Here is a 16,559-nt window from a genome sequence, read left to right on the forward strand (position 1 = left end):
AGGGGCAATCTGGTTGCAAGTCAGGGAGGGAATGAAGCTGAGTTTGCACTGCACTTTACAAAATACTGAAAAAAAAAATTCAGTCACCTTCTCCCTGAGCTCTCAGAACAGAGGTTATAATGTCTTCAAGGAACGTACCCATCTTTAAGGCACTTAACAACCTAAAGCTACAATGTATTTAACCTACTCAAAACTAACTTCATAAAGTGGTGTCATCAGATCTTGATGTATTCCTTCATGGAATGAGTTAACATTTCACCAGGAATCTCTCTTCAAGATCCCCCAGATTTGTATTCCTGGTCCTGAAGATATCCATTCCAGGGGCTTGTCAGCCATGTTGCCTTCTCTCTGCCCAGAGCAGATACCAATAATGAACCACCATGGCCCTCTTCCCACCAAGCTTGGATATCACCTTAGAACCCTCCTCACAGCCCTTCAGGGGGTTACTACCAACCTCCCTTGGCGTGCAAGTCAAAACCTATTTGTCACTCACAGACCCTACATGTTCCAGTGTGTTCCACCTCTTGAAAACCAGGAGGCTGGAAACGGTCTCAAAGAGTAATCTGTAGCCCCTAGGCATTCATTCTGAATTTCATCTGCACCTCAGACAATGAGTTAGCTCTAATCACTACTGACTTTCAAATGCCTTGTTGCACTTGGGGTTCCAAACCCAGGCCTGAGTCCTGTGTGAGCTGAAGTCTGATATTACCTGTGTCATGACCTTCTCCTATATGCAGTAGGAAACTAAACATACTAAACACATGGGCAGTGGCATCACCCTGCTTTGTTCAAATCCTGACTCCACCACTCGTGGCTGAGTGACCTGGGCATGTGCCTTCCTCATCTGTCAAATGGAAATAAGATTGTACCTACTTCATCATGTGATTATGAGGACACTTGAGTTCATATTCTAAAAACACTTAGAAGAGTCCCTGACATGTTAAACACTTAATGACTGTGATTTAAAAACAAAACAAACACTGAACCAAAAGGCTCTCTTGAAGAGCAGCGTCTCACATCAGGTGAATGGTACGTTTAGTCACAGAAATAGAAAGGAGTGGGGTCCTTCAAAACTTCATGCTTCCCACAGTTTAATTTCAACAAACATTTACTTACTAGGTATCCGGCACTGTTGCAAGCCCTAGAAATACAAAGATAAATAAGATATAGTCCACTTCGAAGCAAAATCCCATCAATTGCGAACTCCTGCATTTTCTCCGGGTAATGAGAAAACCCCCATCAGCATGAAAAACAGATTCAACTTGGATCTGAATGGATTCAAAAATCACTTTTCAGCAAAGAGCTGCAGTTCTCTCCCTTAAGTTCCATCTAAGATACTCATTCCAAAATAAGCAAGAGCACTGAGAAAAACTTAGACCAATCTCGGTTACAGAGGCAAAGCTGCTTCTTTGATTCCAGATCAAGTTTCTATTCGTAACAACCGTGGAGCCCTCTCTCCCAAGACCTATGAGTCGGCTCACCAGATCCACAAGAAATACGGGTAGCAAATTGTGGGCTTTCCTAAATTAAAAAAAGCTTTCCTGCCTTGCCTTGTATTCATTTTTACAAATCAATAAATTTTTAAAAAGAAAAAACCCCCCAAAACAAGACTCCCCTTTTTCAGCCTCCCTTACTCTAGATTTGATGTGCCCCGGGTGCCTGACATCCTCATTCCATTCATGATTGACATTCTTTCTGAGAGAGTCACAGCTTCAAATCGTGTGTGGGTATGCTTCTGGAAGCGCAAGACATTCAGTGCCCTCATCGTAGATGCAAATTCGGTGATGTATTTGGGGCTCAGCTCCCCCACTCTGTCAGCTGTGCGCCCTGCACAGACAGGCCCAGGGGTCAGGAGGGTGCATATCTGCTCACTAGCGGAGTTAGTGTGGGCCAGTTGGAGTTCCTTTACTAGTCTCTAAAATGGAAATAATAATGCCCCAGAGAACAAACTGAGATGATGTGTGCGTCCATACTTCGTAAACTGCAAATTTGTTATTCAAAAGTAAGATATTATTAGCATTTCTCAACTTCTCCGAGTCTGTTTCCCATATGAAAATTTTAAAAAGCTACACTTGCCTTATTTATGTTTTTAGAGTGGGGAGGGCAGAGGGAGAGGGAGAGAGAGAACCCTAAGCAGGCTCCCCACCCAGAGCTGAGCCCAACAGGGGGCTCCATCTCACGACCCTGAGATCATGACCTGAGCCGAAATCAAGAATCGGACGCTTAACCGACAGAACCACACAGGCACCCTGTCCACTTGCCTTATTTATAGCATAGGGTTTCCGTGCGGGCAATATGGGTTGCGTACAGGTAAGAGGGTATTATTACGATGATTGCAATTACACTTACTGCTTTGGGCTGCCCCCGGGAGAACCTACTGTCCTCTACCTCCTTTTGGTCCTGATGCTAATTTCCTATTTGTTTTCTATTGCAAAGGAGGGGCAATATTCTTCTTTTCCCCCAAGGTTGCCTTTCCGTAGTTTCTCTTTAATTCTCAAATCTCAGTGACTTCTAACGCAACGATCACAATAGCTCCAAAGCACAGACGATGCTGACATGACCACCTTCCTCCCTAGGAGCGTCGGAACCGCATTTTGCACAGACTGGCCAGAGCAGACCACAGTGCAGGCAGCTGTCCGGGCACTGGCAAAGGAGCCCATCTCCTATTCTGAGGGTAGCTGTTTGTTTATGCTTATCACTTTCTACTTCCTGAAGTGTTTCCCAGATTTGCTTCCGTTTAATTAATCCAAATCAATCTCCAATCAGCCGCTTGAAGGAACAAAGAGCTGTGCGCTGTATCACTAGTTAAATTTATCTCATTCCTTTGTTTTACGCTCTGTCCTCCCCCGCCCGCCATGAAAATGTAAACTCCATCAAATAAGAACTTTGTCTCTCCTGTGCGGCGCAAGGGACTAACGCAGGACCCAGCATACGGCACTCGCTCGGTATATGTAACTTCTCCATCATCCTTGTCCTTGTACCAATGTTTTCTACCGAGGAGAGGCTGGGCTTTGGAATTTCAATCTGGGAAAAATCTTAAATGATCATCACACTCTTGTGTCTTTCAAATGGCTGTAGCACTAGAACCATGTTTTTAATCACATTAAAGCATATCTATACCTATACCCATAAATATGGCTCTCTCTCTGTATATACTTCAGTGTGATTAAAAACGTGCTGTTTTATATGTATAAAATGCATAATCCAACAGGAGGTGGGGACTTCGGAGGCCCACCACGCATTCTTCGTTCTCTCTTTCATACCTCCATTCCTGAAAGACTCATAAGACATCTCTCGTTTCGGGCACCGGGTGGCTCAGTCAGTTAAGCATCTGCCTTTGGCTCATGTCATGATCCCAGAGTCCTGGATGGAGCCCCGCATCGGGCTCCCTACTCAGTGGAGAGACTGCTTCTCTCTCTGCCCCTCACCCCACTCATGCTCGCTCTCTCTTTCTCTCAAACAAAATCTTAAAAAAAAAAAAAAAAAAAAGAAAAGAAAGAAAGAAAGAAAGACATCTCTAGTTTCAAAGCCATTGATATGATCATTCATTCAACAAATATTTACTGTGGATCCAAAATGCTCCAGGAACTGCTAAGGGCTGGGGCACATGTAGTGAACAAGACTGACAAGCTTCCTGGTCTCACAGAGGTTGCGTTCCAGTGGGGAAAGATGGGAAATGCACCAGCAAACAAGGAGTGACATAAATTCAGATGGTGATAAAAGTTATGAAGACAACACCTCTGTAGTGATAGGGGAGGAGGAGAGAGAAAGAGAGATCAACCGTGTGTATACGTGAGTTAGGATAGCCAGGAAGGTCTCTCCAAGCAGGTGATATTTGAGCTGAATCCTGTATGACAAGAATAGTCCAGCCAAGCAAAGTGCTGTGGAATCCAACATTTCTGGGTTGCAGATGGGGAAACTAAGCAGCAAAGGAGGGGTGACTGGCCACAAGGTCATTCTTTTAGCTAGCAGTAAAACTTGGACCAGAATGGAGATGCCTTGTCACTCTACACTTAGCGCTGTGATACAATGTTCTCTTTCCTAGTTTCTGCAACTTGGCATACCCTTGTCTTCTGGAGCAATTTCCTTTAAAACTGATCTTTCCCATACTTTTTAATGTATTTCTTCATTCTGTGTTCTTGGTAAGTCACCCATTAACCAATTTGTGTCCATATACTAAAAATAATCATGGTAAAAAAGGGTGTGTGTGGGGGGGGGTGTGCATATGCACGTGTGTGATGGGGACCTGGGGTACGTTTTCTAAGCAAAAGTAAGACTCGATCTATTGGAAAAAAGGCAACTTGACTTCCTTATCTTAGTATTTTTAAAAAGAAAAAGCAATGTTGCATAGCATAATACCGAGACATTTTCATCTAAAAAAAAAAAATCTTAGAAGAAAAGCTAAGGAGTTTAAAAGTTACTAGACAAAATCACCATCTCTAAGGCTCTAATCTAACAGACAATGAAGCTGAGTGTGTCTACCCTTGGAAACAAAATGGAATGACAGCCACAACCAAATGACCCTCTTGGCTTCCTGCTAGTTTCATCTTGTCTTGTGAAAGAAAATGTACCGGACTGGCCTGGAGCCCAAGATGGGATCCACAGACCCCAAAGATTCTAGGAATCATAAAGATGCAATTTGCAGAGCTGTGCTCTAACTAAATCAAGAGACAGGGAGGGAGGGAATGATGCTATCAAAGAAATCCTCTAGATTTAATATTTGGTTGGGTACATTTTCCTCTGTTGATTTGTTTGGAGCAGATCCTGTGCATTCCTTTTTTTTCCAGTTCTATTAAATCCCTAAACAGATCTGAGTTTTAAGGGCTTAGGGCTGCCCTTGGGAAATAGGTGATTACACTCTCTGCTTAGGGTTTTAGTGATAAGAAGAAAAAAAAAAAGAAGCAGTGGATTGAATTCCCCTCCCCCAGACCAATTTCTCATGACTCTCTTTTGTGTTCCTCTTGAAAGCAGAAACATATTTTTAAAATGAAGTGGTGACACATATAAAATCCCACCCATTAATCTGCACTTTTCAGTTGTGTGTATACGAGAGAGACAGACAGACTAGTCAATACCTAAGGAAGGCAGGCTCCGTAAGAGTCTTTTCCTTTGCATTTCACATTTTATATTTCATGAATTATTTCACAAGGGTACTCATTCGGGAATCTTCTTCCCCCACAGAAATGTTCCAAGTGTAGCTGGCATAATCTAGGCAAACAAAAACAGTACTTCCTCTAAAAAGAAATTTAATGAATCAAACTCTAGGCCTACAACTGTTTTTCATACTGGAACCCTAAGCTCCAACAAATAGGGTCAGCGACGGAGTGATTTGTTCATGACTCCCAGGAAGAGTGTTAAGCAATTAATAGGGCTGTGCACTCGGCCTTTGCCACAGCTGGACCTTGCTCCCAAGATTACTTCAGACCCTCCTCACTAGTATTTCCTTTAAAAAAAACCAAAACACCCTCCCCCTTGTCACCTTTCCTTCTTTCAGTTCTTCCTAACAGATACATTTAAAGGAGACACCGAAATGTGAAAAGCAAAAGTGAAATACCAGGGAACTTATTCAAAGTGTATCCACCCAAAAGGGGCCTCTGAGGTGATCCAAGCCACTCACCAGGTGTCCCGTATTGTTTTTCCAAGAAGGAAAGTGAGTACCAAGGAGGTAAAAGGACTGGCTAAGTTGCCCGACTAGTTAGTATCACTAGGACCTTCAACATCTAATTCCTAGGCCAGGACTCTCTGACCCTATCGCTGGTTAGTAAGTAGAATACAGTGTCACTCTACCATGTCCTCTTTGTTTATTCACTTACTGGGAATTGTAAGGTGGGAAGAATGAGGGACTGGGAATAATGTGCTACAAAAAAAAAAAAAAGAAAGAAAAGGTGAGTTCAGAAACACGGCTCTTCAAGATGGAACATGCTTACCTTTTCCCCTGCACGCTGTTGGAGCTAGCAAAGTCTTCTGTGACCTCGAAGATCGAATGCAATTACATTGCCCATCTCTATTTACTATGCCGCTTGACTCTCCCAAGGGCAGCAGAGCAGTACAAGGGGGAGTGACATCTTTATGAGGTTAACCCTTTTCTATTTTAAGGGGAGACTACCGAAGGCAGATGTGTTCCCTGGAGCGTAATAAGAATGCTGGAAATTTGGTAGTTAGGAGGAATGACAGCACCAGGCCATCATCCAGGAGGGAAAAAATAAATTGCTGTTCGGAGGACCGGCAAGCTGGGAGAGCCTCTAAGGATGTTGAGGCACATGAAGTGAGAGTGATAAAGATGACAAAGGGAGATGACAAAGGAAGGGGGGCTCAAATCAGAGCCCAGGGAGAAGGGACAAAGGAGCAAGCAAGGAAAGGAATGTTTGTGAAGCTCCCCCACGGGCCAGACCACACACTAGCTGCTCCCGCGTATTATCTCATTTAATCCTCGCAAGCTTTGGCACAGTTTCTACCACCATAAAAAGCAGAAAATGAGTCTCGGAGATGTTAAGTAACCAGCTCTGGGGAAGCCATCACCCCCGCTAAGGTTTCCCAGCTTGGATTCGCTTAACCTTTGCTAAGTTACAAACCACCCCAGACCACCCCAAAAACTTATTGGCTGCAAATCATGATGTGATGTTTCCCATGATTCTCTAGGTTGGCAGGATGGTTCCTCTGCTGACTTCACGGGGGCTCACTCACTCGTGTGGCTCACGGAGTTGGAGGATGGGCTGGCACGAGCTGGCCTCACTCTCGTGTTGGCAGCTGGAGCTGGTCAGTGACAGCGGTACCCTGGTCCTCTGCATGTGGACACTCATCCTCCAGCTGGCTACACCACCTCCTTTATATGGTGGTCTCAGTGCTCCGAAGAGCTTCTTTTTCTTAACCACTTTATTGAGCTATGATTGACATATAAAAACCTGTTCATATTTAATACATACAACTCTGTAACTCTGGGGATAAGTGTACATCCGTGAAACTACCACCATCACCAAGGCCATAACCACACCTATCACTGCCCAAAGTTTTCTCCTGCCCTAGTAAAAATAATAATTTTTACTATTATCTGTGGTAAGAACACTTAACGTGAGACTTTCCCTCTTAACAAATATTAAGTCAAGGAGGGCTTCTTGGGACGCCTGGGCTCAGTCAGTTAAGGGTCTGCCTTTGGCTCAGGTCATGATCCCAGGGTCCTAGGATCGAGTCCCACATGGGGCTCCCTGCTCAGTGGGGAGCCTGCTTCTCCCTCTGCCCCTCCCCCTGCTTGTGCTCTCTCTCTCTGACAAATAAGTATATAAAAAAAATCTTTTAAATAAATAAATAAATCTTTTTTAAAAAGTCCTTAATAAAAGGACAACTCTTAATAACCCAGAATAGAAAACTTGGGTTCTAGTCCAGCCTCTACTACTCTTTTAAATGGGCTTTAATTTTTTCATCTATGAGTAAAGAATTTGGTCTGTTTTCTAAGGGCTTATGCTACTCCATAAATTGATAGAATAGTGTCCTATTTTCAGATCAGTATGAACCAGCCCTGTTGGGGTTGAGAGATGAGAGATAACTAGAAATGAGACGGCTTGTATTTAACATACTCCCTTTCACTGCTGTGGGTACAGAATTTGGGAGGCAGTGAGCAAAGGAACTACTCCTTCCCATGGTTGGTTAAAATCTTCCATGATCTGGGTGCCGCTCTGACCATTTCCATTTATTCTATGCTAAGCCAGCGTGGGTCCCTCAGCATTATACCAAGGATTAGAGTACCAGTCCTTGCTCTACGGGCTTCTAGACCTGGTTAGCCTTAACAACTCCTATGCAACACACACTCACACCAGCGAAGCAGACAGGAGGTGAAAAGGCTCCTGAGCTGGTCTCTTCCTGAGGGAAAGGCTTAGCTGGGAGCTCTCTCAGAAAGATACTGTTGCCTCGTCTATGGAAGATCAAGTTCCCAAGGAGAAAACTAATGTTTAATTTAGCACAAAGACAGTTCAGAATCTCTCTCTGGGGGACCGAGCCTGCAAACAGATCCACATGCAAAGAATCTAAGCGTGGAGAGCACAGTGCATGTAAATACTGTTATTTGCCCATTTTCATAGCCTTTCCTTCAGCAATTTGGGAGGGCCCAACTCTCTAGCCTTCTTTAAAACTTGTGGAGAATATGTGAACGTCTCTTTTCAACCTCTCTATAAGGAAATGGAACAGCTTTGAGTCTTTCACATCTGCCCCTTAGATACATGTAGAAAAGGGTGGAAGCTGGCAGCCATAGCAAGCCCATTCACTATGGTCAGCATCCCAACGTCATACCTTCAATCAGAAAGTGTTGGCTTTTCTCCTCTGCCATCTTTTCCATAGGGTACCTTCCCTGTGCCCTGTGAACATGGACCAAATTGGGGGAAATGTATCCCACTGAAGCTGAGGACAAGTACATGATATGGAACACATCTGCATTAAAAAGCAAGCAAGCAAGCAAGCAAATCTCAAAGGCCATCTGGAATCACAGCTCCTCATAAGGTTTCTGCTCACAATTTTTTTTTTTTTTTTAAATGAAAAGACTTTTGTCAAGTTTATAAACAGGCAAACTCATTTGTTGGGAAGCTAAGTTTACACATCAAGAGAAGACACTTTTGCCCACAGGGCAATTCTTATTTGCACTGGAAGGCCTAGCAAGCCTGGGAAGAGAGGTATGTGTCATTGGTTCTGCTTCTTTTAGTTTCTTTTCTGTGTCTAGCGAGCGTGCTTTTAAAACCATCTCCTTTCCATGCCAAAGGCCATGTCATGCTGTATATAACTCACTGGGAATAAGGGAAGTGTGTAAATAGCAAGGCATTAAGCAGCTCAAGGGACTTGAAGATAGGTAATACAGAACACTTAGGCAATGGGCTCTGAGAAGAGGCTGCTGGAGGGGAAGTGTATTACTTGTCTTCAAGTGTATGAAGGATTATTATTGCTTTATAGATGCTGACTCCTCCGAGCCTTCCTTGCTCTACTATTTTCCAGGGCTACTGACGTAAGCTTGCCAGAGCTTCAGCCCCTCCAGGAGTGGATCAACCTCACCTGTCCCCCTCACTACTCACCCCAACCCCGTCAGTCGGGCTCCGCTCTGTCCCACACCTGACGCTGATACCCGTCTGCCGTCTGCTACCCCATCCCACGTTTCCGCAGGCTCCCTCCTCCCCGGCCCTGCTGCTGTCCCGCACAGAGCTGACCCGGGGGCTCTGTCCTACCAACTCCTAACAGCACTCACATTTTGAGCACCTATTGTGTGTCTGGCACTGTGCCGAATGTTCTGTTAAAGAGCACTAGCTTTGTTTTTCAGATGAAGATACCGATGCCCAAGAAGAATGAAGTTATTTCTCCAAGCTCATAAAGCTAGTAGGTGTGAAGTGGGATACGAATACAGGTCAAAATATAAAATCTGTGCACTAAATTCTTTCATTTACTATTTCTCCAAGCCTCGGTTTCCTTATTCATGAAGTGGGGCAAATGTTGCTTACTCACCAGGGTGTTCTGTTTTTTTTTTTTTTTTTTAAGGTATTATATAAAAAAGTACCTGGGACATTCTAGGGTTCAATAAATATTTATTCCTTTTTTCTTCTGATTTTCTACATCAGTTTTGGTCCATTCCACCTAGTTAGTACTTGCACTGTTCCTTTATCGATGTGGTCTTGATCTGCCCAGCAGACTGGTAAGTGAGCAGGGACTTTGTCCTTAGCAGTATTTCTCCCTATTCTCCCACAGAGCCTGTTAGAGTGTGAGGGAAATTAGCATGAAAATGCAGAAGAAAGAATTTGGAATTGTTTTCATTAAACATGATCCAGCCTATGAACACATATAAGGGCCTGGATTAAAGAACAAGGAAGTAGTAGAATCCACTCAGGATAGCTTCATTGCCATGCATGGCAGAACGGATGATTTTTTAAAATTTCCACCCAGGCTTTCTGAGATTAAATAGCAGCGTGAAAAACAAACACACACAACAACAATTAAAAACAAGAACAGCTAATCACAGCTTCTCTTTTAGTCATATTTAATTATTATGTCTTAGAACATTTGAAAACCCATGTTTGTCTTGGTAACTTACAAAAGTCTACAGGCGTAGGGAAGCCACACAATATTAAAGTTCAAGGTTCAGAACTCTAAGGTTTGAAAAACATCACCTAACAAGGACATCATTTCAAAGAACACAGATGCCTTCTGTAAACAAACACTGACCCAAACAAGCAAGGCATCTTGCTTGACATAACAGCCCTCGCTGTCAAAGCAAGCTCTCTGTCCATTTTTGATAAAGGATTGTGCCAACTTCTCTCTCCACTTGAACTCTTCTGCCTTTGTGAGATCTTATAATTATATTTACTTGAAAGAAGTAGTAGGAAGGTCTTGGAGAGATAAGAACTCTCCCTTTATTACTTTGTTCTGGAAAACAGAACAAAAATAGGTCAGTTCTTAAGGAAATGATGGCTGTATATATAAATAATGTAAACACTCCTATCACTGTCCTGGGGAGGATATTTATCATGTAGACAGCTAGAGACACCCAGATCTGCCCAATGAACTGTTTCTGTTCTCAAACCCCCACTTACAGCTCTCAGATAGTGAACTGTCAATTGGAAACTTGATTATCATCAGTTAAAAATAACCAGGGAACTCTGGCAATGATTTAACTTGTTTGACTTTCTTAAGCTAACAATTAACATTTTAGACTATTGTTGACAAAGTATTTAACTTTCCCACGCCATTTGTGCAAACGACTTTTCTAATATTCCTTAGCCGCCCTGGTGGACACTGGTCCGGGCAGGGGCCTGTAAAGGACATGCGCGCAAAGACCCTAAACACTTTCACAACACTGCACATTTTAACTAAGAGTCCCTGGGACCTTCAGGAACACTTAAGCACACTGATACTCAGCCTTATCTTGGCAGAGCTAAATTTGAAATACCAATCCCTCTATTTACAATAAAAGCTACTTCACCATTTAAAACAGACAACTGAAAGCTCAAGTATACTTTAAATCCCTGGAAAAACTGGTATTATGATTCGTTGCTTAGTAGCTTATTATTAGCAATACTAGTAATAATGTCTTGCATTTCTGCAGTGCTTTACTTTTCCCAACGCCTGGTCAGAAACACACATTCATTTGCTTCTCGCAACAAGCTAGGACAGCAATACCGTTCTCTCTGTTTTACAGATGACTGCTAAGTAACTTGTCCTAGGTCACCCAGCTGGTTAGTGATCAAGCAGGCACAGAATCGAGGAGGCCGACTCCTTGTCTGATCTGCTTTCTTTCCTCCACACTACGTTAGAGAAAAGATAATCTCTAAAGCCAAAGATGACTTGGAACCACTGATCTATCCATCCTAGCAACACAGTCTATGCAACAGAAAAAAGAGCTTGTCTCAGGCAAAAGGGAAAGATTAATAATGAATTGCAGAAGCTCTAAACCTTACTGTTCCATGGACCAGCAATTATTCAGTTTCACAGTTCATTCAAAGATTCAAACATACTTCACCAGAAAATGATTTAGTGCCTAAAGCCTGCTCCAAGTGGTTAGAAATGCATATCTGCTCAAAGCCCTATAATCCAGGCCCTCTGAAAGGCCCTGTTCCTGTAGTCTCTGCAGCAATGGGGCTTCCCCTGAACTTGTACTTGAGCTAAACGAAGAAATTGGCTGAGTAAGGGCAGCAGAATTAGGCTCGCAATGTGGAGAGCATTAGAACTGGTTTGGAGGTTATTCTTGCATTGTTCTTGAAACTTAGGCTATTGGGAAAAACCCAGACATTATATATTTCTTGCAGTACAACAGCCCTCAAGCCAGCGCGATCCCACAGACCAGAAGTTCCCCTGCCATCCACGTTCAAATACTACTGACTCCATACTAGGCATTGTCCTAGCAACTCTGCAGCATACAGGGCTTTCATCTGAGGATGCAGTGCATATTTGATTTTAGATGATCAATATTCTCTCTCTCTCTCTGAAAGGACCTTTATGGCCACTTATGTCATACGGATTAACTATTAAAGTGCTACACTGAACACACCCAGACAGAAATAAATCTGGTTGCGGACACAGCAATAAAATTAAGAAAGAATTTTGCCACTCATTCTGCACAAAGACCCCTTTAAATTAATAGTGTTTCTGAAAATAAGAGGAGCCCGCGTGAAATAAGACCTGCAGACCTAATGGGCTTGATGAATCACTCCCCAGTGCCCAGGCCTCCCTTCAAACACAATGTTATCAGGTTAATACAGTACTTGCCTCCCCATCTCTGAGTACCATGCTGAGTAACAAAGCTCCAAATTTAGAAGCTAAAATGGAGAAGGGAATTTCCAATAACCAAAAGGGGGGTTGGGGACCAACCTGTGCAATGCCACACGTTTCCAGTAAAAAGCAACCAGCAGAAATACACTGTTCTTTTTATTCCTCACATGGCCCCTCTCATCATCGCTGTGCTCGGAGAGGGGTCTCCTCCAAGGCAACGTTTTAGGAGGTGGCTGATGGTTGGGAGGGAGAGCTCAGACTCTCCCTTAGAACCCGAGTGGTACAACAGCCACGTCTGGCTTCTGCAGCAGTAAGCCTTCAGTCGGGGGAGGCAGGACCCCGTCCTCTCCCTTACTCCCAGCATGGATGTCACTATGGTAGTTACAATAACCACTGAGGTTGGTTGGTTTCATTTTGCATCCCAAAGCTCAGCCCCCCAAAAGAGGCAGCCTCATTTTACGTCCATGTTGGAGAAAAGCAAAAATCAAAAGAACACGGCCGTAAGCAGACATGCCACCTTCCTTGCAGAGGCTGGGACAGGAGTGCCACCTCCAGTCTCCCAGGCACCCAGGACAGAGATCGGTCTTCTGCACTGAAGAAGGCTGGGCGCCTCGTCCCCTGTATCATCCCCAGAAACACTTACCAGGAGACTGCGAAGCACACAAAGCAGTATTATTGGGAGACTTGCAGACAGATTATAAATTTACTGGGGACAATCAAGGCATTTAGATACTTTTGGCTGCAGATGCCAGGGACACACACATACATACAAACCTCATTCTTCGCTTCATTTGAGTGACTTCCCCTGATCCCCACCCCCATTCACCTCAGCAGCTCCCTTTCACAAAACAAACTCCCACTGCTCTCCTAGGGAATTCCAGGGAGACGTGGGGATGGAACAGGTGCTGGGGAAGGGAAATTAGGCCTTGAAGCTCTAACAGGACCTCACAGGTTAACTGTGTTCAAGGATGAGACAGCAAACACTGGGCAGTTTAACTGTTAGCAGTTAATTTTCATCTGGAACTCGTGCCAGGAAGTTGCAGTTCTAGGCAACCCAAGCAAAATGTGTGTGTGGTGGGACAGAAGACCACTACCCGAGCTCCTAGAATTTCTGGAAACTTCATCACCCCACACCCGGGCTGGGGATCAGGAGGAGCCACAAAGAAGCATCCCATAGGCCGGGCCAGGGAGGGGGGGTGTCCTCTCTCTAGAGCTCCTTTTCAAGTTCCTTTGGGAAAGGAGCTCGACGCACTGCCCTCCTGTTCTTTGGGCTTTTTCAGTACTTTCAGACTCGCATGGCCATTTCCCGCTGCTGACTTTCATTAGGGCTGGCTTGGGCAAACTGGAGCTGCGCTGCGAGCGGACACAGAACATCAGGGGCCCCACAGACCTCAGAAATGGAGGAAGCCTGCCGGGCTGCGGGGCCGGGCTCCACCTTCTACCCAGAGGCCACTGGCCGGGCAGCTCCAGGGGAAGCCGCGCAGGGCAGGCAGTCACCTGACCTGGACTGGCACGGAGAACCAATGATTCAAGGGATACTCCCTCTGGGATGGGGTGTGTCTGTGCCTCTGAGGAAGAACTCCCAGCCAGAAGCTTCATCAGAACTTTCAGGTTTGATGTCCTGTCAGCAGGAGTGGCTGAAGACAAGGTACTTCCTCGGATGACAGCGCAGAGACAGCCCCTTCGTGCCTGCCCACGGTCATGAACGCTGCCAGCTGGCGCTACCTGACTGTGGGGCCTGGGAAAAGAAGCGAGGTGGGAGGGCGCAGTGGGGGCGTCCGTGGGAAATCAGGGAGCAAGCCTCTCAAAAACATTCCTTCACTGGTCTTGGGGATGTTTCCCCCACAGTTCGCTTTTGACTGAGGGGACACTCATGGAACTTCTCTGTGTTAGAGACCGCCACTTATGGTCTCTTAACCCAAGAAGGGGCCACTTCAAAGGGGGAAGGGGAAAAGGGAAAAGAAGGAAAAGGCTTCGATGAAGGTCAGCGGGACTGACAGATGCCTTCAGGCTGAAGAACGGCTTGTTGGGCCTAATCAGAGGTGGCTAGCCAAAACAGGAGGATCTGTGAGGACAGGGCCTTCCTCAGTGGCTCACTCAGATCTTGCCAGCCTACCCACCTCTTGACGCCAGAGGGCCTCTGGAAAACTCGGGCTTTCTACTGCCTAAGCGACACCCTACGAGTGTAGGAAAGCCCATGAATGAGCACCAGCAGAACTCGATGAGTAAGAGTGTAAAACCGCACCAACTGCCTACCCAGTGGCCTTGGAGGTAGTCAGGTAACACCTTGGCCCTTTTCATTGCTGTCCGCTCCACCTCAGGCCAAGGCAAGCTCTACCCTCACAAGCGGCCACCGGACCACAGCCAGAATCATGAGAAAACCAGGTGCCTTACCGCAATCAGGGCTGAGTTCCTCTGGTCCCCAGGGGTCGAAGCTTGTGACTGCGGCTCCCCGTCGATCCCACCACCGCCACCATTACTGCTACTGTTCAGCAGGTGCTGCTGGTGGTGATGGTGATAGTCTGGTGGGGGCGGTGGGGCGGCTGTCGCTGCGGCTTGAGAGGCTGCAGGAGGGGCAGCAGGGGGCGGTGGAGGGGCAGCAGTGGTGGCCGCAGTGGCGGTGGCCTTGGTGTGCTTGCCAGCCTTCCTCGCCCCCTGGCCATGCTGTACCAGGCTCAGGAGCTGCAAGGTGCTCTCTCGTTCCCGGTCTGAGCTCTCAGCCCTACCACGTTCATAGCGTCCTTCACAGCTCAGGTGGTGCTGGCGGCAGACGGCGATCCGAGCCCGGAGGCGCTCCACGATAGCACTGTGCACTCTCGGGGTGACTGAGCCCCCTCCAAGGAGCCCCGCCCCAGGGGCCCCCCCTAGCCCTCCTGTGGGGGCCTGTGGGGGCGCTGTGTCCCCCATCTTACTGGGTACAATGCTGCCTCTGGGATGGTGAGGTGGAAGGAGGCTACTGCTGGCTATTGCAGCCAAATCTGTTTTTGACAATGTGAGCTCAGTGTTCAGGGCCACATGAATAGAGGTCTTCAGAGGTTGGGGGGAGCAGTGGAGAAGGTGTGGGGGAGGGGAGTTAGTAAAAAGAGGGTGAGGAGACAGAACAGAAACCAATCGCAGAGGATTAGTTGGAAACAAACACTTATCAACTTACTCTAATTGCATTTGACAGCTCTTGAGAAGTTGGACAGAGTTGGTGGGGCTTTTTTTTCCCCCCACCACGCTGACGAGAGCCACTAGGTACTTTGTAAACACACGATCTGGGGGGCAGAGCAAGAATTCAGGGATTTTGTCAAGCCAGAGACAGAAACAGACAGCAAAGGGAATTGAGAGGGGTATTAATAGAGAGCTGGACTCCCCCTCACCTAGTTGTTTCAGAAAAAATTTTATGGGGATGTTTCTGCAGAGAAACACAGCTCTACCACGTCTATGTAACCTGCAGCCTTTACTTTTCCTCGGGTTAGAAAAAAAAGTGCTGTTTCAGAAAATTTTCGAAGTCAATGTTCAGAATGTACAAAAATCAAGAGAGGCTGTCTTTTGGCTTTTAATTTTTCCTCCCTTTCCTTTGGCTCCGGTGTTTTCTCCTCTTTGGGGTACTGTAGGATGTTGTCTTCTCCCAAAAGAGGGAGATGCCTTTTCAATTGTTAACAATGTCAGTAACTGGACTTTTGGACCATGCTCTTTTCTTCAGCTAATCCAATCACCGGTAAAATCCTCATTCCCTCTAAGGTTTCCTAGCCTTAAATGAAAGCAGTCTGATCAAGTCGCTAGCCACTGAGAGAGATCCTTCAACACATTTTTTTCCTTCCCGCTTAGGCTTCCTCACCCCCGGCTCTATTCTAACACAGTATCAAGAGAGACAAACTCTTCTGAGAGTAATTTACAAACGATGGTCAAACTTACAAACTTCCAGCCAATTGCACCGAGTCATGTCCAGCCACTTTTCTGTCCACTTTTGTACATTCCATCCCCGGCCAGTGGATCTGAGGGTCTGGACTCGCAATAAGCAATGTGGTTCTATCTCTTGTATTGCTCCGCTTTATAGATGGGAAAAAAAAAAAAAAGTAGCTTGTATTTTCCTTTCTGTTTCCCGTCTGTTGTTAGCCGCTTTGCTGACACTGGCTCCGCCGCCCGGAGTCACGGCGATACACAGGCTTTCATTGTGCTCCGACAGGAGACGGAGAGAAAGAGAGAGAGTGAGACAGAGAGGGAGAAAGAGAGAGCCAGCGAGCTGCAGATGGGGGCGGGGGGAGGGGGCGGGCGGGAGAGCTGATCCGCGGCTCCCTGGTGGAAGGCTGGTGCCACTGCACGAGTGAGTAATTGCAGCCCGG

General features: G+C 45.9%; 1 protein-coding gene across 2 annotated transcripts in view; it reads right to left on the minus strand.

The window, feature by feature from the left end:
* MAML2 (mastermind like transcriptional coactivator 2) overlaps nt 1–16,466 on the minus strand; it is a 340,696-nt gene extending 324,230 nt beyond the window's left edge. Inside the window, exon 1 of one of the 2 annotated variants that reach the window (XM_064577182.1) lies at nt 14,626–16,466. In XM_064577182.1, coding sequence (XP_064433252.1) covers nt 14,626–15,138 — 513 coding nt within the window. In that variant the 5' untranslated portion in view covers nt 15,139–16,466. The remainder of the gene's footprint in view (nt 1–14,625) is intronic. The other variant, XM_045894658.3, reaches the window with a different exon arrangement.
* Nucleotides 16,467–16,559: the final 93 nt, after the last annotated feature.

The sequence above is a fragment of the Mirounga angustirostris genome, unplaced genomic scaffold, assembly GCF_029215605.1.
Source record: "Mirounga angustirostris isolate CCGP_5_RB_7025 unplaced genomic scaffold, mMirAng1.0.hap1 SCAF_13, whole genome shotgun sequence".
Lineage (NCBI taxonomy): Eukaryota > Metazoa > Chordata > Mammalia > Carnivora > Phocidae > Mirounga > Mirounga angustirostris.